Consider the following 24,445-nt stretch of genomic DNA (forward strand, 5'->3'; position numbering starts at 1 on the left):
TAGCCCAGGAGACTATGTAGGGAGTCCTCCCCTGTTCTGTTGTGAGTCAAAAGACAAGGAGCACGGCAAGCCACAGGATGAAGAAAGCATTCATAGGGTTGGACTTCACATCACTGAGGCAGTTCTTAAAATCTAACCTGAGCAACAGCAAAAAACTCAGCTTTATTACCAGGCAAAATTTCTCAGTTTCAGACATGAAAAATGTCTTTGCCTTTCAGTGTAGAGTATCCCTTCACCTTGTTCTCCCAAACCCAGAACATCCATTCTGTTGAATATAATTATGGACAACGTTTACTGGTAGTCACTTAGCAGTCCATGAACTAAGGATTCATCTTCAGTGGTTATTTTGTGACAATTATAAGTCAAATCATTTTCTGGCCAAAACCCTGTAATGTTCAACTGCAATAACTAGTGCAAATCTTTAGCTTATTAAGAGAGTGTCAGAGAAACATGATGTGGTGGGTTGACCCTGGCTGGACGCCAGGTGCCCACCAAAGCCGCTCTATCACTCCCCCCCTCAGCTGGACAGGGGAGAGAAAATATAACAAAAAGCTCGTGGGTCGAGATAAGGATGGGGAGAGATCACTCACCAATTACCGTCACGGGCAAAACAGACTCGACTTGGGGAAATTAACTTAACTGATTGCCAATCAAACCAGGGCAGGGTAATGAGAAATAAAACCAAACCTTAAAACACCTTCCCCCCACCCCTCTCTTCTTCCCAGGCACAGCTTCACTCCCAAATTCTCCACCTACCCCCCACAGCAGTGCAGGGAGACGGGGAATGGGAGTTACAATCAGTTCATCACACATTGCCTCTGCCGCTTCATCCTCTTCAGGGGGAGGACTCCTCACTCTTCCCCTGCTCCAAGGTGAGTCCTTCCCATGGGCTGCAGTCCTTCAGTCACAGACAGCTCCAGCGTGGGTCCCCCACGGGGTGACAAGTCCTGCCAGAAAACCTGCTCCAGCACGGGCTCCTCTCTCCACGGGGCCACAGGTCCTGCCAGGTTCCTGCTCCACCACAGGCTTCCCACGGGGTCACAGCCTCCTTCGGGAACCCACCTGCTCCGGCGTGAGGTCCTCCATGGGCTACAGGTGGAGATCTGCTCCACCGTGGACCTCCATGGGCTGCAGGGGGACAGCCTGCCTCACCATGGTCTTCACCACGGGCCGCAGGGGAATCTGGGGAGCACCTCCTCCCCCTCCTTCTTCACAGACCTTGGGGTCTGCAGGGTTGTTTCTCTCACATATACTCACCCCTCTCTCCGGCTGCAGCTTCTGTTGTGCAGCAACTTTTTTCCTTTCCTGAATACATTATCCCAGAGGCGCTACCACCGTCGCTGATCGGCTCAGCCTTGGCCAGCAGCAGGTCCGTCTTGGAGCCGGCTGGCATCGGCTCTATCAGACACAGGAGAAGCTTCTGGCAGCTTCTCGCAGAAGCCACCTCTGTAGCCCCCCTGCTACCAAAACCTTGCCACGCAAACCCAATACTCGTGAATGAGAAACTGATGATAGATGTATTTATGGTTTTTATACTTAAGTACCTAAAAACCTTTAAAAATATGATTACTTCTTTAAAGGATAAAAAAAAGATAACAGAGCATCACAGACCACCCTAGAGTAGAGACAGAGAAATACAGTGGAAAAATACTGCTAAATTGTTACAGGATTGTTGTCACAGCAATGATGGACCAAGGGTAAAGTGAGGCATGATTTGTGGGGAGAAGTAGTATTTTTATTAGATCAAGTTACATTGTTGGGAAAAACAAACTAAATTTCAGGTACACAAGCTCTCCTTCAGATGACCCAAAAGCTTGTCAAAACTCTTCTAGATAAATCTTTTCATTTCATGAAGACTGTACATCTGCCTTCAAGTTTGCTTCTCCTCTCTAACTTCACAGCCAAAGTGTTAACCAATGTGTCAAAGAGTCAGCAAAGCACAGGCTATTAGTTCAGAGAGCACTGGACACCTGTTCTTTTATTAGGTTCATGCTGCTGAACGCTGCAGTAAATATTACCAGAATTTTGTAAGTCTGTACAGTAGAAACAAAAATGACATGAATTAGCACCCTTGTAAATTAAGGCTCCTTACTTTTAAAGAACAAAAGCAGAAGGGGTGAAAGTATTTTACCCCTTTCACACTCACATATTCCTCTGCCTCACACAATGAGATGACCAACAGATGTTGAAGGTATCATCTTAGAAAAAGGAGTTTCAGAGAACTGCCACTGACACGTTTTATTTTGTACCTAGACTTTTACTTTACACAGTCATATTTCAAGCTATGCATAGGCTCTTGATTAAACTTTTACATTTGCATCACTGCCACATTAAATATAAAAGCACATAAGCATAAACTTTGTGTGATTACTCTAACCTGCCCTAGTAAGCCTTCAGTCAAAAGTCTCAACTAAAACAATCACAGGACTTCTACACAATTCTCAATTGAACAAGCATTCATGTCTTTGTTCCCCAGTGAACTCAGAGCTGCATTACCCTGAGTAAAAAGCAGATCATTACATGTATAATCTCATCCCTAATTCACTTAGTATGCAAGTAGCAAATCTCCTAATTCATGCCCCTCAGGAGGTCTGATTCTCTCCTGCTCACAATACTGTGCTGCTAACTTCACGTAGCCAGGAGAGCTTTGTATCTTCAATTAGTTGGAGAGAAATGTTTGTTGGTCAAAACCTTTCTTTCTTAAAGCTTGTGTAAAACTGAAAGAAGATGCTCTGAAGAGTGGAATCCTTGTAAGTCTGTATACACAAGTCTGGCAATAGTAATGATGTTAGCAGTAAGATAGCATACACAGAAATAACTCTGAATCGGGAACCTGCTTTATACTGAATTACAAACTAGCACTGAGCAAATGTTGTAAAAGGTGTCACATCCTGCTCGAAAGACTAAACACAGGGAAAGCACATTAGCCAGCCACAAGCCTTAGAAGTTAATGTTCTGACTGTTCAAAATTTTGGATGCCCGTTCAATTTCTCAAACCTTGAGACTCAACCAAGGCATATTATTAGGCAGGTATGTTAACAGGATTTCAAGCTCTTCCAGGTAGTGCCTGCATTTGAACTATGCTGAGAACAGTTTTCTTTTATGTTTACAAGCTTCCTTCTATCCCTTTTGGAATAAACTAAATTAAAATCCTGAGTAGGACAGATGAATGAGTAGCACATCCAGCAGAGGAAATGATAATAAGCATTCCCCAGCCTGAGGCTGGCACTAGCAGAAGCAGAAGCTGGCACAGGCTCTTATGAACCAGCAGGGATAATAACTGGATGGACAAGGCAGTGATGCAGCAAGTTCCAGCCATCAGAGAGAAAAAAGAGGTGCTGTCACTTCTTGCTGAATCTGTGCCTCCCCAGAGAATAGGGTTCAAGACTTATTTGGCCAAAAAGAGAAAGCAAGAGGGATTCTTTAACCTATTTATTATGGCACTGGTTTAGCAAACGGGAGTCATGTGCTCTGGCTCCTTTGCCAATGACTGTTTCTGTCTTTTGTTCAATAACTACTTAAAATACATACACAGCCTAAAGACCTGGGCTCAGGTGCTCTCCGTGCCTCCCTCCTTTCCCAAGGAACCTCCTGTTGCCTCACCTACAGAATCATCTACTTGCTGTTTCTCCGACACAGGACCAGTGGGGTTTTTTGCAGATTACCCTAACGTTACGACAGCAATGACCGTTGGCGCTGAGAACCGATTTTAACCTTGTTGCGTGGGCAGTCCCCAAAGGAGGGGGCGCCTGGCTGCCTCTGAAACTCAGGAGGAAATTGGCCCTGTCTCCTATATCCCAGGGGAGTGCTCTGGGAAACGGATTGTTATTCGGCAAGGGAGGGAGGCACGCTACGTGATAAGAGACGACAGCAGATCTGCTGCTGTGTCTTGCGTGGAGCTGGGCCCAGCGAGGGCATTCGGAGAATGCTTACCTGGGCACCCACGCTGGGGAGACACCGGTACAGGCTCCTGGCTGGACTTAGGCAACAAAAAGTTGCTATATGCGAGGCCTTGACTAACACGGAGATGGTTTGCGGCCCGCGGGAAGGATGACTGCTGTACTCTGGGGAAGCTCAGGCTACCCAGGGGTGAGTCTGCTTATCTGAGCCCCCAAAACCAAAGGGAGCCAGTTAAATCTAGCTGATTAGAAACAATAAGCTGATGGTAGTGACTAATCCCCACTTCAGCACCTACACATCAGGAATAGGATCATCTGACCAAACATAGATATCTGAGCCATTTGGGCCAGGCTCTTCTTTAAGGCTCATGACAAGAAAGCAATACCCATGGGTAATTCATCTGACTTGCTAAGGATGACAGAAAAGCACCTGATTTTTCTTCTGAGTATAAAAGGAACCTGTGGTGAGTAGCTCACATATAAGTATGGACATTTAGCTAAACTGACGCTGTGCAGGTGCTTAGACGAGCATGGTTCACATATTTTAAAACAAGCACTGTGGTGCTGCATTTTGCATAATATCCCACCACTCAAGCAGGACACTTACCAAGCTCAAAGAGGACCCAGATCGGGCCATCCAGGGTGACTCAAGCACTGTGCTGCCTGGTTTCTGGTCTCACGTGGGAATACAGTCCCAACAACTCAGAGCAGGATGTCTGTGTGGAAGTTTGAGGAAGCTTTCGGCAAAAAAATGGCCGATAGGAAGGTGAACACAACAGCCATATAGGATAGGAACCATTTTTGGGTGACATGGGAACACTCAATGGTTTGAGAGCCTTCTATTGGCACACACTCATTAGATGCACGTTGGAGGCACCCACAGCAGTGTGCTTCCCCAGGTGGGTTCAGAACTGAATCACGCCAGCATTTGGAATGATCTTCACTTTTATTTCCTCCAAAAGGAACCAAGGTCTGGCGCACAACAACTGCTGTGGGAAACCAATCACGTGTAGTAAATGGACAGGGTTTGCTTCAAAACTGCACTATTTCTCCAAATTGCTAATTTAGACTTGGACAATGAGGAGCATGCTCCAAAGGTAGCAAAAGTGATATTCAAACTAAAAGACACCTGAGGTCATATTTTTATTTCTCAGATTGACTCTGTGAAACCAGGAGTTTCTTGAAGCTGTTATTGGGTGAGGTTATGTTATGCCGAATCTCAGAGCAGACTTTCCTAACTATTCCTTTAAACATATGGAGTTTTGGATTATGCTTTAATCCAAGACTTGAGTCAGTTCTTAGGTCATCCAAACTACACTACTGTTAACTTCACCAGCAGCTTCCAACTGTTGAGTTTCTTAAATTATTAACAGAGAGCCCACAGAGGTAGAAAAGATAGACTTACCTTTCCAGGAGCACTCCTGAAACACAGGATGTCTACACTTCAGGCAAAGCTGATTTTCTAGGCTCTGATCCAAATCTGTGAGAGCATGTTACCAGAAGTCCAATAAGGCAACCAATTTCCTCAACTGAACTAGGATGTTACAAGCAGAGAAAATATTTCATATACAAGCAAACCATCAAAGTGTAAAGATTAAAGTACACAATTTTTACAAGATGAAAGGCAGTTTAACAGACAGTATTCTAGCAGCAGGTCAGCTAGGTCAGACCAGGATGTTGGATCCTGCAATCCATGAGGAATTTTAAGGAGCAAGGAACCAGACAGCACTGAAGATGACTCACTTGTATACGAATAAAGAACAACAGAACTGGTCCACCTCTCTGCTCCATGAAAAGTTAATTCACACTAAAAAAAACAATACACAGTTTAAAAAAAAAAGCTTACATATAAAAGCAAGAGAATCAACCAGAGATTGGAAAATCAACATTTCTGGACTTGCTATTCAGGATGAACTTCCAAGTGAGGCAAGATAGACATTTTCTTTTAATATCTAATAGATGCTTATGTAAATATTCTGAGTCATTTTAGGGGAATTACACAAATATGAACCTCCTACATAGTAGAAAAATACATAGATTCTCTTCATATCTTTATTTTAGATGAGCCCTTAATTCATTTCACCCTGTCAGCACATGGTAGTTAATTCAGATACAGTTGAATACCTGAAAAATCTAGACAGTACTGAGAACCTGACAGAGGCAGAAATATCTGAGACACTAAGTTCATTGCCATCAAAAATATAAAGGCTGCTAATCGGGAAAATGAGTGAAATCCTTGAACAAAGCACTGATCGTGTCAACAGTGGGGACAGGGCAAACTGGTAAGAAGAAGAGTTTGTCTGGAAGTTGTCACAGAGCTAGCAGCTACCAATTCACTGTGCTAGCAGGGAAAAACTAAACACCATGTGGGATAAAAAGCTGAGGCACAGAAATATATCACGACTCTCATGCAGATGCCCAAGTGAAGGAGCCTCCTTCTGCTTGTGTGCAAGCATGAGGTGTTATGCAGTCCTAGGTACAGAAAGGATTATATTGTTTGCTTCCCCGTCATGTTGCAGTGAGTGAGTTTCCCCAGGATGCTGCAGGAGGCCACATGCTCCCCCAAGGGCAATGTTATTCCGATTCCCTCCTTGATCCACCTTACTCCCTTTCTCAGCAAATTTTAGTCACCTCACATATGCAAACAGTGAAGTTAGGGGAAATGAGCTTCAGCCAGTCCCACATAGGTTTCCACAGCCCCTGTTCACTTTGGTGCTGGCTTCACTGCCAGCAGTAGCCAAGCTGACTCAGAAGTCCTGTACGCTGTAATTACACTCCCTACTGCCACTGACACGCAGAGAGTTTGGTGAGAACCTTTCATTTGCATTGCTATGGTAACTGTAACCTTGCTCCCTCCCAAGAGGAGGTTAGCTTAGTTGGTAAGTCACTTGTTGCTCTTACATTTGATCCTCCCTTAACCTCCTCCACACCCTTTTGGGCAGCAAGCCCCTGCCCTTGCGGTCATTGCCAATCTGCCTTTTCTTTCCTGAAAACTCCCTATATCTTGGTGCTGCAATTCCTGCTTACACCGGTTCTTGCAGAGAACTCAGTCTCTACTTTCAAGCTGTCCCAAAACCTCCAGTGTCTTGCTGGCAAGCTAGGGCTTAGACACCTGCAGAGGAATTGAGGAGAACCGTGACTGAGTCCCATGAATCCCAGGTGACAGGAACCACCCTGGTACCACCCTGTTAATCCAAAAAGTCATACTTTGTGTAATATGAATATGGCACCACTTCAGTGGCTTCAGAAAAACAGCAAGCTAGTGCAGGATCCAGCCCACCCTTCCACAAGTACTCCCTAATGAGAATAGTCTCGTTGACCAAGGAAAGCCTCCATGTCTCACAAAATTTAGACACATGCCTCTCCATTAGATTTAACCTCTGCAGGCATTACATTAGCACATGAAGGTTATCTCTCCAAGCTGCTAAATAAACTAGGAAAGAAACCTCAGCTTCAAGGTCGTACATGCTAAAGTGCATTGAGCAGATGCTGAATGACTTCACGTGTAAAGCTTACAGTGAAACAGGAACCTACACTGCTGAGATGCAATACTTGACGAGAGATATTCAGTAAGATACAGCTCTGTCAACAGTACCAGTTAAGTGCAACACCTACCCCACAGTCACATCCAAACTTGGATGCTGCTCCCCTTGTTTACAAATAAGCACAGCCTCTGGTCCAACTCAACCAAGCTACCAAACTTTCTGTGAGGGAAAACCTGAGCGTAGCTGGTGTATCAGCACAAGACCAATTTCTGGATGAGGTAGGCATAGATTTTAAGTGTCATCCTCCAGCACACCCAAGAGATCTTCCCAACACCCAACAGATCTTCAGTCAGGTTTTCCCAAACAGAGTGGTTTAGCTATCTCTAGGCTAGTTAACTATGCAGGCTCACAAAACATGCCCAGGAACTGGTACATCATCACCCACTCTGGCAAAATACAGCACAGCTTTGTCCCAGGGTATCTACACTCTCCCCCAGGCACCTGAGAGTTAGCACGTACTAGGGACCTTTCCCAGCAGGCAGCCTGAATGCGGACTCCTTCTTTGGAGGTGAGTTTCATACAATCACGGAATAGTTGAGGTTGGCAGGGACCTCTGGAGTCCAGTCCAACCCCTGGCTGAGAGCACGGTCAGATACAGTAAGTTGTTCAGGGCTGCGTCCAGTTGGGTTTGAGGGTCTGCAATGATGAGCAAGCTGTTCCAGTGTTACACCACCTGCACCATAAAAAAGTTCTCTCTTACCTTTAAGTAGAATTTCCTATGTTTCAGTTCCTGCCTGTTGCCTCTTCTTCTGTCACTGGGCACCACTGAGAAGAGTCTGGCTCTGTCTTCTTTATTCCCCTTGCATGAGGTATTTATAAACATTGATAAGATCCCCCTTGAGCCACCTCTTCTCCAGACTGAACAATGCCAGCTCTCTCAGCCTCTCATCATATGATGAATGCTCCATCTCCATCGTCCTTCACTGGACTCATTCCCGTATGTCCACGAAAGTTCAGCTGTACAGAAGCAATCTCAGCCACTGCAGTTGGGCTCGAAAGACTACTGCCCCTGCCCTAAAATACTATTACAAACACAGCCCTTGAGCCTATGCAACATTCAACTGAGCCAACATAGGATGGAAAATACAGATTTCAGTTCTTGCTGTGCTCCAAGTATATGCTAAAGAGGAGTTTTAACCAGTGATACTGAGCTAGACAGTTTAGTACATTAGGTTACCTGCTCAACAGTTCATGCTTCCCAAGGAGGAAGAATGGATCCAAGTCTATCAAGACATGATCAGACAATGTACAGATGCAGATCAATGCTCTCAGAGTAAATATATCTTTCTTTCTGCATCTCTTTCATCACATACCCCATTTTGGAATGAAAACACCAAAGCAAAATGCTTCATTTAATTGTTATCCCTTACAAGAACCTAAATTCCATTATTCACATGCAAATGAAAAACATATAAGCAATCTCGCTTTGTTAAAATTTGGTGTGTATTTCTGTATTAGCAGGCTGTCTTTCTTGTCCTGTCACAGCAGTAACAAAAATACTGTTCTCTGCTAGATTGCTGTATTAGGTATAAACATAAAAATGGAAATTAATACATTTCCACTGAAGGTCCTTACTCAAACAGGATGAGAGGTCTAAAATAATGCAAAAGCATGCTTCACAAGCATTTTGCTTCAGAAGGATAACAGTCAACCTTCAAACCTTGCCCTCTATCCGTGCTTAGGAATTACGTCTTCAGACTTCGGACTGTGTGTGTAAGGTTTGGCTTTTTCACCTCCTCCTCTCTCTTTAGTGAGAGAAGCCTAGCTATAGGTTGCTTGTGACAATCATGCTTCATTTCACAGAATGGTTGAGGTTGGAAGGGACCTCTGTAGGTCACCTGGTCCAACCCCCCTGCTCAAGCAGAGTCACTTAGAGCCAGTTGCCCAGGACCATTATTCAGGCAGCTTTTGAGTATCTCCAAGAATGGAGACTCCACAACTTCCCTGGGCAACCTGGGCCAGGGCTCGGTCATTCTTACAGTGAAAAAGTGTTTCCTGACAGTCAGATAAAGCTTCTTGTTTCAGTTTACGCCCATCGCCTCCGGTCCTGTCACTGGGCACCACTGAGAAGAGCCTGGGTCTGTCCTCTTTGCACCCTCCTTTCAGGTATTTATACACATGGATGAGATTTCCCCCTCCCGCCTCGAGCCTTCTCTTCTCTAGGCTGAACAGTCCCAGCTCTGGCAGGCAGGTGTTCAGCCATCTCCAGGAAAGCAGGGCTCCATCACGCAGAACAGGGACTTGGGAAGACAAACGTCATCACTCCGAACGTCCCCCCCTTTCTTCTCCTTCCCCCAGCTTTACATGCTGAGTATGACGTCCTATGGTCTGGAATATCCCTTGGGTCAGTCGGGGTCAGCTGTCCCGGCTGTGTCCCCTCCGAATTCCTTGTGCCCCCCCCAGTCTCCTCGCTGGTGGGGTGGGGTGAGGAGCAGAACAGCCCTTGGCTCTGTGTAAGCACTGCTCACCAGTGACGAAAACATCCCTGTGTTATCAACACTGTTTCCAGCACAGATCCAAACCATAGCCCCATACTGGCTACTACGAAGAAAATTAACTCTATCCCAGCCAAAACCAGCGCACTCTCAGCCTTTCCTCACAGGAGGGATGCTCCAGTCTTTAATCACCTTAGTGGCCCTTCACTGGACTCCTTCCAGTATGCCCATGTCCCTCTTGTACTGGGCAGCCCACAACTGGACACAGCACTCTGGGTGTGACCTCACCAGGACTGAGTAGAGGGGAAGGATCACCTCCCTCAACATGCTGCCAAGACTCCTAATGCAGGCCAGGATTTGGCTGGAAAAGGCTTGTTCGCCTTCTTCCATTTTGGAAATGGCATGCCACTGCTGCTGTCACTTCAAATAGGAGATGGATCCCCTGTGGCAGCGATGTGTTTGTCTCCAGGATACTGCTTTGTGTAGCACAGTCAGCAGGAAGAGGATTGGTAAGGGTGCTGGGAGATTAAGGTGCTGTTTCCAGCTTCACCCTAGGCTGTATGTCTTTTTGTCCCCTCATGTTGTTGGATAACTCACAGCTTCTCACAGACAATACAACTGGGACATGACTAATGAAAAATTCCCTCCTTGACACCACAGTTCACAATTGGCACCATGATTCTTTAACACAGTATCTAACACTTCTGAATAACACAATTTAATATATTTGAAAATACATTTGCACATTACAGACAATCTTAGGAAATGTTTCACCTTTCACAAACCAGTGGCCAGTGTCTCTCCCTGGGGAAGACAAACGGTGACACCAATTCTGTCAAGACCTGCTATCTCTAAGGCACACATTTGCAAATCACTTTAGAAGAACGCTGCCATAGGAATACATTTGATATTTTGTTACCATTAAAGCTTCTTTCAGTGAAGAGACAAATTGGCTGTGTAACCTGAGATTTTCTAAAGCAATGCAAAGCTCTCAGAGGTACTGTTTTACAAAGCTGTAAAAAGGGACATGGTGCTTTTTTTTTCCTACAGATATTTACCTTTTGATGAATTAAAAAAGTCGCTTTGCCCAAAACCAAAACGAAATACAAAGCTCAAAATTCAGAAGTTTTCTTTATAGGAAAGAGTGCCCCAGGCATTCGGAGCCCACCAGCTACATAGCTCAGGTCCAGCTTCTGTGACAGGTCTGATGATACCACATTGCTCATGGGATCCAGCCTTAAACGCAGTACAGCACCTCTCACCTTCCCCTTCTGCCTCAGTGATTCAGGCTGCAGTCTTGCCTTTGCAGGGCTGCCTGCAATTGTTGTATAGTGGAATAACTTGTGATTTCTAAATTAAAATACCTTGTTCTATTCTATTGGGGAATGAGCGCCATGACCACGGAGTGGTCACTGGATGAGGGAAAACAAGAGTGAACCTTAATTCACCTTTATACTCATCTATTGAAATTAACTGAGTGTTGCATGGCTGGAGCCCAGATAATGCTCCAGGTTTATGACTGGTTCTTCTACAACTTTCATACAAGTGTTCAAATTACATTTTAACATATGAGTGTATTTACCTTCTCTCCTACAAAATACAAATGCAAACCCACCTTCTAATATCACTTCTGTAATTTTGTAGGTCAGAATTACATTCAGTATTATCAGACTTTCAGGAGAAATAGAGCAAATAAACTTGAACTTTTGTAAGTGAAATCACTTATAAAAGCAAAGTGAAAAGATTTGTATCCAACATCCATTATTATAATCACAAAGAGCTGAAATACAGCAATAATTTCTCATTTGTACATATTGAACAGCAAAAAAGTAAAAATATATATACACAACAAGCTTAACAGGGAAACAAACCTGAACCAGTTCTCTACTGCTCATGGATAAGACAACTTTCCCTTAAATTTTTCAGTGCATTCCCTCTCATTCACAAGAACTAATGCATTTTATCTACCTGTTCTAAGGCAAACTGAAAACAATCAAATCTTCCTTCAAATCAAGAACAGTTGTGAACTAGCAAGTTAATACATATTCACCTGAGATTGCTCTGAAACATAGGAGAAGATCAGTAACGATTAACAGCTAAGGTGCACAACCATTTTGTCATGTTTAAAGAGAAACAGCATTTATACAGAACAGTTTTTGCTACAGGACAGTAAAACTGTCATCTGTAAAGAGAATTACTGAAAACACTACAGGAGAAGACACTATGAGGACTGTAAGCAGCTTACTCTTCTACTTTCTTCTATTCAATATTGTCCCGTTCCCAACTTTCTGTAACATAAAAAGAGGAAGGGGAAGGAAGAATAAATGGAAAAATTTAATGATTAAAAATATTTCTTCTGTAACTCAGTTTATTTCATGCTTATGTCAGTTTCTCTCAAATTCATTGACTGACTTCAAAGTAGTCCGATGGTAAATACTACAAGTAGATGCATTTCATCTAGGTCAAACTGCATAAAGCAAAACCACAAAGCCAAATATAGTCTACATGTGTATCCAGCTCTGATTAATGGGTAGAATTAACCCTGAGATAAAAATGAGCTAATGCTTCTATCCTTCTTTTATATCTGGAATTAGTTGTTTAATCCTTTCTAGAGTAATTCTGTGGAATACAACTGGTATCCACCAGTGACATGTTCAAACAAAATCAGCTTGACTACTGATAACAACTTAAAAGCATCACAAAAGTACATTCATCCAAGCACTGAAAAAGTCACATCTGCAATGGTAAACAGAGAATTACCATTCATAAATTCCATCGAGGAAAGGAAGGTCAAAGCTAAAGGGGCTGTCCTGTACTATGTGTTGGTCTCGAGAAAACAGCCATAGTGATGTTTGGAGGTGGGAAGGATCTGGGCAAGAGTGAAAAGGAACATTTTGTCTACTTATTTTTTGGTCACTCTAGGACATGCATCAGTACTGTATCTGCATGCACCAGGTCATGAAATCATTTAACATTCTGTTCTCCACTCATACGATTTGGGGATGTATTATTATCTTTAACATGTGGCACATGAGAGGGAAAAAGAAATAAATTAAAAATCACAGAAGAAACCCATGCTGCAGCTAAGGACTAAACTCCAACTTCTACCATCTCATGCCAGTATTGTAATCATGAGACCATCAAGCAGAAATGCATCATTCATATGCAGCCTTAATCGTCTGTTTGGCACAGCTGCTTAGCGACTACACCATGTGAGAGGAATAAAATCAGAGGCGAAAGTTGTGTCCTGCTTACAGAAGTGCCCAGAAATACTGAAAAGCATGTATGTACACATGGATCAGAGTACCATACCAGCCACGACTCTGATGAATCTGTGTAAGGAAAATAAAGTAAGACTAAGATTCAAACCCAGATCCTGCAGAGATCAGTTGTCTCATAGGAAATATAACCTCCAAACTGAAAGGAAATCTATGGCTACCATGTTTACAGGTGAAAAAACAACCAATCCGACATCACTTTGGCAAAGCCTATAGCAAACAAAGCTATGATTTTATAAAACTCGTTTGCATCTCTATCACTCTGCAGATTAAATCCAAGTATTTATCTTGGGATGTCTTCATTGTACCAATGCATCAAAGGCAATTACAGGTGAATATTAATACAAAATAAAAAGACATGTCAACATAGTGTACTCGAAGTGATCCAAACTGAAGTAACAAAAAAAAGAAAACATAATTTTAAGAAGTATTTTCATTTTATCTTCAAACACTAACACAACTTGATTTTGTACAGCATCCTACAGACAAGCTGTACCCAAAACACTTAGCAGACTTTAATATCACAATTGCAGAGTTAAGCAGCAGAAGAGGAAAACAATTAAGTGCTGCAGGCAAGGAAGAAAACATAAGCTCTCAGATGGGATTTGAAACAAAAGGAAGAATCAAGATAACTTTGTCTCCTGTTTTAAGTCTAGAAGAAATAAATGTCATAAAGGAGTATCAAAACAATTCGGTTTACCTCAATAGTATCATCCATTTCTGTGATCTCATACAATCCTTTCAGCTTGTTTCTGAATTAGGAAACTCTTTTTCTGGAGAGCTGTCATCGCTGAGGTCACTGTAGCTGTCACTGTTAAAAGCAATACACAGTCAGAAGGACCTAAAACAAGTACTTTATTTCAGACCCTCCAACCCAGATGATGTATATGACCAACACTTTCCTCAAATGCGACCCATTTCCAGAAAACTACTTTAAGTTTGTGCTCAATTTTGGTATTTTAGAACACCTTCCTCTACAGGAATGGGCTCAAGTTTGGAGTTTAAGATCTGATGAGAAAAAATATTTTACCTGAGAAACAGTATGTTCAATTTCTTTTTGCTTAGCTCCTGTACATTCATTCTACAGTTTGCTGGTGCTGTATGCCTACGACCATGACTAACAACATGGAGAGTAACAGGTATTCAGAGCAAGACTAAAAGGAATTTCTCCTTTATGATACAGAAAATTATTGTTTTGACCAAAGAAAAAGTTAAGACAACTTTATTTATTCAGAATGCTTCAACTTATACTTAAATTACAATTCTTGCTTTTTCAGTCAGAACATAAATCATTTTCATTGCACCAAGCAATATCCTGACAGTTTTTCCTGAGGTTTTTATCCCCTTCTGCCGTTTCCTGAGAGCAACAGACCGGTTTTCACAGAACAAACTGCCATGCAACTGATTGTTTTATAAGTGGCCAGAACAAGGCAACAGTGAAGAACAGGAATCACCACAGCAACCAAGAGAAAGAAGTGCCCACAAACAGTATTTTCAGTCAGCTGTGATGTCTATTGGGTCTCCAGGTTTATCTTAACTCTAAGTGTACCTCTTCAGAAGAACCTCCAGCCTCCACCTCCCCCTACTACACTTCACTTCTACAGTCTGTTTTCCAGATACTTGAATTTCCCAAGATCAGAAGCCAGCAAAGGGAACCCAGGGAACTGACAAGTATATTTGAGCAGCAATAATTCTGGTCAGTTCTGTGATACTTCAGAGTGCAAGTTATGGTTAACACCGTACAGGTGGGGATCTCAGACCTCATTTGTGTGGGTACACCAGTGTTAGCCTTGGGTACCAGCTCTACTCCAGCCACTGCACACCCGCCTTGTCACATCTCACTCTTATCACATACACCTTTGTCCTCCAGCCAACAGGACCTCGGTCACGTCACGCTCCCCACCTCTGGGCATGATCTCCTACTGAGACATCAAGCACATAACCAGCCCATGACCCGCCTAGACACAGCCTTACCAGTTGATCTGCAGTGACTCCCTGCTATGTGATGTTTCAAGGGGAACTATGTAACGCCACAGCTGGAGATCTTTGATCTAGACTGCAATGTGGAACAGTGAACAAACTGCACTCTGCTATACTGGTGCGTGTTACTGAGCACTGCTTTGCAGCCTGAATTTCACCCTCTCTTCTTCGCAAAAAAAAAAAAAAAAAAAAAAAAAAAAAAAAATATTAGGTAAAAACACAGCCATTTTAATAGAATGGGACAGGAGGAATGGCACCAACGGTCATCTCATTTAATTTCTACTGCTGTTAGGAAAGCCTCCCACAGTTACAGCAAATCACCCTACCAAATTCTGCACAAGATAGCATAGATATTCTGACTGTTCTAACATTAAGACTTTGCCTACAGCGTTCTGCCCTTTCTTCACATGACACGCATGTTGTTGATGCGTTTCTTATAAAGAGTGCGTCATATTGGGCTAGTGAGAAATGCTCAATTTAATCATTTCACCAGCTGGCAAACAATTACACAGTTCAAGTGAGGAAAGTGTTGTTAACAGTATGATCAAGCATGCCAGATGCACACAGACAAACACAACATCACCAACATTGTACTTACTTCTTTCTGAAAGTACCCATGAGAACATGGAATAAAAATTCAGTATTATTAGAACAGTTTTGTATTTTCACATCACAGCAAAATAGCAAAGATTGTCCACAGAACAGAGGATAAAACTGTGACTGCAGAGAGCTGCGTAATCTTATGATAACCCTGGTTTAAGCCCAAAGTCTTCAGAGAACTTTTGCTTATTTTACCGGCTCTGCTGCCCAGTGGCAGTCACAGCCCAAAAACATATGCCAGAGCTCCATATACAACACGGTATGGGAGACAGATGCTTCAGTAAAAATGCTCAGGGATCAATGAGGTGAGTGGCAAACTGCTCAGCTTCATCTCTTGAAGACAGTTAGGCACTGATCCCCACCCAGCACTCTCATCATCGGTCCTCCCCCACTCAACAACATAGGTTTTAGAAGCATTCGCCCATAGAAGCAGTCACACAATGCTGGATGCTTCTGTCATTTCATTGACTTACCATCCCAACTCCTCAGGCCTGTTTCTAGTTTGCAGAAGCTGAGGGGTACTTGGCTAGCCACTAGCCCAGAGGCTAAAATACTTACTCGGGTGATGACAATTTCGTTCCTGTTCCCACACTGCCCAATTCAGTACAAGATTTGACTCCACATCCCAGAGAAGGGCTCTTGTCATCACATTTTTGACTTCTGCAGTAGAACCTCATGGTCTCCCCTACTTTAGGGCTGTTCTGTTGGGTGTAAGTCAGTTTTATCTCTAACAGGCAGGCCACAGTGGCAAGAAAGGTAGGGGAAATACCCAGGTAAGGATCAGCCCTTGGGCTTCAGACTCAGGTAACTGTCGGTCTCACAGTTTCAGCTGCTTGAACGGTATCTCTAAGCAGCCCCAGAAGCTGTGGTATCATGTTAACAAGAGCAACTTGGGCTGCAAGGAAACCTGAACTTCTTCAAGAGTTAAGCTGCCAGTGGACTTGAAAGCAAACAGGGACTCATGAATCCTGGCATATCTGCACCTGGGTGTTATAGCTTCAAACCAGTGCTGATGTCCAGTTCCTGAGATCTACTGTGATATGAACTGTATTCAACTGATGAGTAATCTGAAGAAAAACTCCAGGTGGTATTAACCACAAATGAGTCATCACCTCTCTTCAGAATAAATGTGTACTTCCTTCCAAATTACACTAAGTTGCTACACAGATATTAAACACAAAAACCAAATGGATATTTTGTGTTCATAGTTGCTTAAACGTGCTGGCTATGAAAGTGGTGGTGGGAAATCAAATAAGCCCGGCTTTTCCTTTATGAAATTCTTTTCCACACTGAGCCCTCAGTTGAAAAAAATATGCTTACATTTCCTTCAGCAACTTTTTCTCTCAGTTTGTGTACAAATTAATTAGTAATTTTCTTGGGCAGGAACCTGACACCCACTTCATCTTGTTTGTAACGATTCTCACAACAGTGGATTCCAACAAAAAGGAGCTAGTGAGCAGATCTAAAGCCACCACAGTGGTTCTACTCCATCTTTTTTTCATGGGATCTGGAGTATAAAGATGTGGCCAAAAGAAAAACAGAACAAAACTCAGCATGTAGTGTCACTGCATCTAGTCAGTCACTTCAGTCATCAAGATGAAGAATTTTGGTCACTTTGATCCTTGCACCTAATCTACCTGTAGTTAATGGAAATACATTCACTTCAAAATGAAAAATCAACCAGTACCTAGCTGGCATTTCACTTTGCAGTGAACTGCAACGTATTTCCTGACTGGAGCAAGGAAAACATCCTCTGTTGAGAAATTACATTACAGGGGTTTGTTTTGTTTTAAAGTTCACTCATCCTGAGATCCGTGTCTTCTCAAGACGTAAGCAATAAGAAGAGCCTCCCCCTGCCTGTGCTCCATTATTACAAAATTCATGCCTATTTCAGCTCTCTCTGTCCTACTGACAGAGGCATCATCATACCTCTGCTATGCATCAGTCTAAAGCATGGAAGGAGGCAAGATGAGAAGATTCCCTACCAATATGGTACAGGAGGCAGCCGACAGCTGGGACCACATGGCATGAAGCTGGAATGCATCACCTCAGCAACCAATCTCAGCTACAAAACCACTAGGATTAAGACTCAAGATGAACTTTAAACCTGTATTTCTCGAACAGCTGCTCAAAAGCACCGAACTGTCTGCTTTCAATGTTTTTATTAAGAAACACAGGCAACTGTAAAATGGGTACTCCTTGAACGTTCTGTTTCATTTGAAAAATCCAGATCAACATTCTTCAAAAATGAACGATTTGACACAGTTTCAGAGGGACTTTTTTCATCCTTTTTTAATGTATCATTGACAAAAAAGTCCTTTTCCAGAAATGTAAGCAACTTAGAGAATTGTTACAGTAATGCTATTCCCTGCAAAGGGGACTTAGCCAAGCTAAGTGCCACTTCTTCCTCAATGCAAATTAAAGATAAATGTAATTACATTTAGTACAGGCTGTGGCTGTTTAAAACAAACAATTGTTATAGCTTTCAAGAACCTAGCAAAAAGAAATCTGTCAATTATTATTATTTATTCCCCCCACATAAAGCTGAATGATTAAAATTATTATAGTTATTAAAACATTATTTAAAATAAATGCATATTTGATTGTGCAATTATTATAACTGCAGTCACCCATATTTCTCAGTGCATATTTTTATGATCATTATATCATTTGTTATGATCACTATCATTATATGATCCCATGCTTCCATGAAACATCATTTCATTACAGAAGCCCTCAGCACATATCTAAGACTCCCCAGTTCCAACCTGCCAAACATCTCCACTCACATAACTGGATCTAGGATAATGGTTTTATTAGGACCCAGCCTTACAAAAATCACAGCCAAGGTGCCAGAACATATCTGGGCATTATAAAAACTCTCAGCTGAGTCCCATGCATGGGATTCAATTCATATAGCTTTGGACAACTTCATCTGAGATCGCTACCACCAGCTTCTTACAGTCAATGGAGAGAAATAGGCACTTGTAGGGTGTAATGCTTCTGACCCACTCAACCATTATGATGAGCTATTTGGCTCCTTTGAAGTCCCTATTCACTTAGCAACCACAGAAAAAGACTTGGGGTGACTAGCTCAGAAGTGTCTTCACTGTAAACATCTAACATTAAAATGACAAAGTTAACTGCCATTACTAACCATTACTAAGTTCATCACTAAGTACCACTATGGTTGAGATGGTATTTCCTTTAAAACTTTTTCTGTAGTTTTCTGTAAGAGCTCTGAGGGCACCAATAGGTCTTAACTGCCCTGCCCATCCTTACCTGGGGCACCCACCCATGGGGCCAGGAGCCTTGGCCCCCAGTTGCTGCCTGAGCTACGTCACAGGCACGCCTGTACCCATCTCTGTGGTCACTTGATGACTGGACATCCTGCATTGACCAGACCTGACCCATCACTTTGCACTCCTGCACCGGACTGTCTGTAGGACATGGTGACTGTCACTGGAGCCAGCCCACTTGCCTTCCTTGGCGACTGTGGCACTGATTCCTGCTGGTGAGGACGCTACCCCTACTAGTACAGCTGCTGCTGCTGGATTGTCATCTTTTGTGGAGCAGCCCCTCCTCTGCTGCTCTCTTAACAGTCTTCAAGCCACAAGATTTCCTTCACTTTCCTCTGAAATGTCTGGATTTGGCCAATGGCAGAAACATGATGCTGTGCCAGAGGTGTTATTTTTTGGGGACAATGTACAGGGGACATCACAGATAGCCCTGCTCATATCTCCTTTGTCCCTCATACACCAGAACATGTCACACAGGCTATTTACTGTTCTTTTTATAGGTGCTTGCCCAAACCTCCCTACACAGCTGGTCTGGGAGAGAGCTGGACCATGCTGGACCAGTGCAGTAAGCACCATACGGACAAGTCTTCTGAGGTTTTTTCTTTATGCACCACTCCTCCTGTCCTCTAGCTGCTTTTGTTGCTTGTCTCTGAATGGAACTCATAAGTCATCTTTTATTAATTACTTGCCCAGAACTTAACAGATTACACTGTGACTAGATGGTATTGGATTGGTGCCTTCCACTAGCATATTCACTGATGACTTGCAAAAATTTCTTTTGCCTGCAGTCCTAGTTGCCCACACTTTCTCATGTAAGAACATCTCTCACTTCCTACCTTTCCTCCATTCTACTGGACATTTGTGTTTAAATTATTTATCTTTACCCTGCTACTCTCTTCCTCCAGAGAAACACAAGATTTCATTATTTTCAGCTCAGGTTTCTAAATTCTCTATATCTTTTTATGTTATTTCTTTGTTCTGAATAGTGCTTTCAACTCCTCTTTGAATTATATTTGCAAATATCATTACACTGTAGCCTACTCTTGCAGGCCATTAATAAAGATGTTGGTTGAGGAGAAAAAAAAAATAAAACCTGCTTATGCTAAATTTGCCATGGGAAACAAAACCAGCAACATGGCTTTATTGTACATCAGTGGTTTTGCAATCAATAGGACACTGTTCCCAAAGATAAGCCAGTTTTTATGACTTTTTTCAAGTGAAATTCCACAAGAATCCGTAAAAGCCAGCAACATTATATATGAAGTTCCCCTCTTCATCCTCTAGTTTTCCATTAAAACCTTTTGGTTTCTCTTAAAAAGCAGCACATTTGTGGGTATTGTACACTTCCTGAGTCTTCTCTGGTTCTGGTTTTCCGTCCTTTAAAACGAAACATGTAAACTGGCAACTGCTTACCCTCCTCAGCTACGTATGAAATGGTGACTTCAATATTTCCATGGAAAAGATTTGGAAAAGGTCATGATTTAAAAGCATTCACAAGGAATTGAACTGCATGGCTTTGTCTGATGGTCTGAACTGCATGGCTTTGTCTGATGGTCAGGCGCTCATGCCATAAAGCCCAAGAGGCTGAAACCGCAAAGACAACTTAGATGCCCCACTGCCACTTCAGGTAACTGAGTAACAACTCGTCACCAAGTTACTCCAATCCTTATGCATCTTTAAATTTACTGTTTGCTTTGCTTAGAAGCTAGGGCTTCTGTCCAGGCGTCAGATGTTCTAAAATTGTGTCCTAATTATGGACCTGTTAAAAGTTCTGGGACAATGATTTCCTGTTAAGAATCTCATGCTGAAATACGTATTTCCTTTCGTCTCAGGACTTCATCATTAACTCTCTTTTTAGTGTCTTTAATAGCCTAGTTTAGGTAATCTGCTCACCTTGCTGGCCTCCACAAATTCTCTTTCAGGTTGCACCTTTGCTCTAGTCAACAGCATGACTACAATTCACGTATGCAGTGCCAGATGCAGCGTGCAGAAAATCCTCTCCTCAGATTTGTTTCAGTCTTGTTATGACATGCCTTAGCTTTACTGTTAAATTAAATCACTAGCATTCTGGGGTTTAAAGGTTTAAATTGGAAATACTTTCCACTCAGCAGGTAGATATGTTAATGTGAGTGGGTGTGCTGTAATTAGCACTGAAATTCCCTCCTGAAAATTCTTCCCTGCAAAATGCTCCTCTTTTAGACTCAAAATGTTTTTCTATTCCAATGCTCTTTCTCAAGACAGAGGGGTTTGCTTGACTGCTGTGTAACAAGGTAAATGGTAAAATTTGTATTTTTATATATAAAGTTCTGGGGTAAGAATTTTTGTCTTTGCTGAATGTTTTAAGTGTCAGTTGGAGTTTATTGTATGAACATGAAGAAAAAGAGTTGGGTATACTTTTTTATTGATTATCTGTTAATTCAAATAAGTGGAAGTGCAGCACTTTCAGTAATTACTGAAACTTGAAGTCAAGGTTAGAAAACATACTTGCTATAATGCTAAGGGATTTAAATTTAAATTAGCAGGACACATGCAGATCACTCATTCAAAAAACCTAATTTTTCTTTCTCTCAGAGAGACAAATAGGTATACTTATAGGAGGAAGCAGTAAAAGAAAGGATATTGGGACCTGGGAAACAAGATGAACTGTGAGGCAGAGAGTGCCCACAAGAAGAAAAGACTGAAGATCACTGTGTTTGAAGACTCCCTCCTGCCAAGCACCACAAAAATTTGACCTGTGTAATGCACTTGCACAAATTTTAAAAGGCAGATAATGTTATGATCACTAACAATGACAGGCTAAGGTAATAGGAGTATTTCAATCAAGCTGTAGTTTGCAGATCTGAAAGAAATTCTCTGTATGTACATCATTGCACAACTGGCCAGGGTGAGCAAAGATTAAGTGCATTTGTGAAAGACAACTGATACCCATTAGGAGCAGGGTACCAAAATGAATTGATCTGGTCCGGCTTGGCTATTTTCCATTACTACTGAAACCTGAAAAAAATTTCTATTTCTCACTTAAGTAAAGGACCTCATTTTAATAGAAAGCAATGCTCAAAAAACCAAAAACCCACCCCACAAAACTAGTAAGCTTGGTGCCTTGTTTAGAGGAAAAGCCAGTAAGCCAGAGTTGGATCTGTTCTGTGTTACTATTCAGTCATTCTGGGATTTAATTTTTTTTAATTTTTTTTATTGTACCCTAGGCTTCCCTCTGACCTCTTTATTATTGTTATTGTAATGAAATGGTAACTGTTATCAATATTATTGAAATAAACAAGAATGAGTTTGAGTTAACACTGGCTAAAAACTATTGCTACACTAAATAAACAAAAAACTCTGTGTTGAAGGGAACTGGGACAAAGGATTTTAGTTTGGCTGAACCATCCAGTTTTGATCTAGATCCAAACCCTTCCATAAGTCTAAGGATATCCCAACTGTTTTGTTTCAGGCCTATCCCTGCTAGATGGTATTAATTATTTAGCTATTGCAAAATAAAATCAGTGTTTTCTTTTTTGTTACTATCATCATTCAAATACAATTAGGTAAGAATTTAACTTAATTGCTTGGTCCTCTAGCAAATCTCTTTCCCTGTGAAACCACCTATGAAAGTATTAATGAAACTACTAATGAAACCTAGCACAGGAGGCCACTAACTTCACATGAATTTACTAAAGGTGTTTTACTTCTTTCTGATTATAATGTATGGATCTGCCTTTAGCCCTAATAGCCTCTGAAAAGAAGGAAGTCAGGAACTGTGCTTACTGCCTATAGATACTTTTACAGCATGGTTTATGTCAGGCATGCACAGGAACAAGTAAATCAATACATGAAGAACTCCTTTTCCTCTTCTGGACTTCAGAACTGAATGACGGGATAGTCCCTCCAAAAATGTGACTGTCAAACTGCAGGCAAGTAAGTAAGAAAGATTACCTTGGAGACAATTTACATCCACGTTGCAGGTACGCACTGAGTGTCCCAGTTGCTGCTAGCAACAGTCCAAGGTATGGAGGTGAAGGTTTCATAGGTCTTGAGGAAAACTCTGGGTGGAACTGAACTCCCACAAAATATGGGTGATCTACAAGATAGATGTCAAATAAAATTATAAGACATAGGAAGAAGATAGCAGAACAACTGTTAGGAAAAACATTTATTGAAGATTTCACACAGGTGTCCAGAAGCCAGATCAGCATGTGTGAATTTAAGGGCAAGGCAGCAGGAACCTTAACTTTTTCCATTAAAAGCAACTGACAACAGAGGCAGAAGGCTAGTAAGGCAAATTAAGGAAAAATCATCCTGTGATTCAACCTTAACGTGCACAATGATGTAACTAAAAGCTGAATAATAAACCTGTACCAACATGTGGGAGGGGAGTGGGGGGAACAACCACAAAGTCTACATTTATCATGTCATTTTCATAGTATTTTGGTTATGTATATTTGGTTAATATATATTTATGCATGTATATTCAGAACATGCACCCATACATATCTGAAGGAAAAATAAAACAGTTCCTAAAAGACCAAGCATTACCATACAGCAACAATTTATACACTAAGACACAGATATGAAAGCAACATACAGAGAAAACTGGGGAAAACAAGCTTCAAGTAATTAGGCCTGGAACAGATATCCTGGGACATTAAGGCCAGTCTCCTGTTACTGAATGCAGCTACACGACGATAGTCTCACACACAAAGGGTCAAGCTCTTTTGATACTCTCTCCTTTTGCTTAGAAATGTTTTCCTAATTCACAGGCCATCTTTGTTACAGCCAACTTATACCCATTTCTTATGGTGCTCTTCTTTCCTACTGTTTGGCCTGGGTGATTAAGGATGACAATATCACCATCACTCAACTCCACCTGTTAAGCTAAACAAGCCATGCTGCTTCATCTTCTCTTAAATCTTCAGCGCTCTGTTTCCCAATCAAAGCACCTCTTTACTACTGCTTCTGATTCCCTTCTGTCTTCTTCGAAAGGATAAGGAAGGAAAAATGTTTTTGTACTCTCCCATGCTGTGCACCTGTTCCTTCTTTAAGTATTGTTTTAAAGGAGCTAACATTAACCACTTCTAGTGCCAGGACACTGGACGAAATTAACCACAGATCTCTTCTGGTTCGACAATTATCCAGAATAATCCCAAACATTCAAGGCATTTTCTGCAGTACAGAATAAGTGATAACAAGAAAGCTGGGTTTTTCTTCTATGAAGATAAACTATATGGTCTAGTATACTGCTCTTCTCTCTGCTGCTACGTCTTAAAAGAGAACCTGGATCCTAAATTTATCCCGTAACTTCCTTCTCTACCATGCAGTTCAGTTCTTTAAAGCTGTAAAGCAAGACAATGACAAAGCATCAAATATTTCCTGTGGGGATATTTTGCTTAAAGCTTTGCCTAAGCCATCTGGTGT

At 42.0% G+C, this 24,445-nt stretch overlaps 1 protein-coding gene and 1 long non-coding RNA gene across 5 annotated transcripts in view; both read right to left on the reverse strand.

Moving 5' to 3' along the window:
• Positions 1–1,713: 1,713 nt before the first annotated feature.
• Positions 1,714–9,324, reverse strand: LOC115334619. Its single transcript, XR_005931219.1, has 3 exons — positions 5,643–9,324; positions 5,305–5,433; positions 1,714–4,888 (listed from the first exon to the last, which is right to left on the reverse strand). It is a non-coding gene; the product is annotated as an uncharacterized LOC115334619 (long non-coding RNA).
• A 1,251-nt stretch (positions 9,325–10,575) lies between these two features.
• Positions 10,576–24,445, reverse strand: part of CTPS2 (CTP synthase 2) — an 82,810-nt gene continuing 68,940 nt past the window's right edge. The window contains exons 17-21 of one of the 4 annotated variants that reach the window (XR_005931225.1): positions 22,967–23,111; positions 22,720–22,725; positions 13,858–13,968; positions 12,640–12,748; positions 10,576–12,167 (exon numbers count right to left, since the gene is read on the reverse strand). Coding sequence is in view for 2 of the 4 variants with exons in the window: in XM_029999025.2 (XP_029854885.1) it covers positions 13,899–13,968; positions 22,720–22,725; positions 22,967–23,111 (221 nt within the window). In the remaining 2 variants the exon portion in view is untranslated. The remainder of the gene's footprint in view (positions 12,168–12,639; positions 12,749–13,857; positions 13,969–22,719; positions 22,726–22,966; positions 23,112–24,445) is intronic. The other 3 variants (XR_005931226.1, XM_029999025.2, XM_029999027.2) reach the window with 3 other exon arrangements.

Source organism: Aquila chrysaetos, chromosome 23 (genome assembly GCF_900496995.4).
Source record: "Aquila chrysaetos chrysaetos chromosome 23, bAquChr1.4, whole genome shotgun sequence".
Lineage (NCBI taxonomy): Eukaryota > Metazoa > Chordata > Aves > Accipitriformes > Accipitridae > Aquila > Aquila chrysaetos.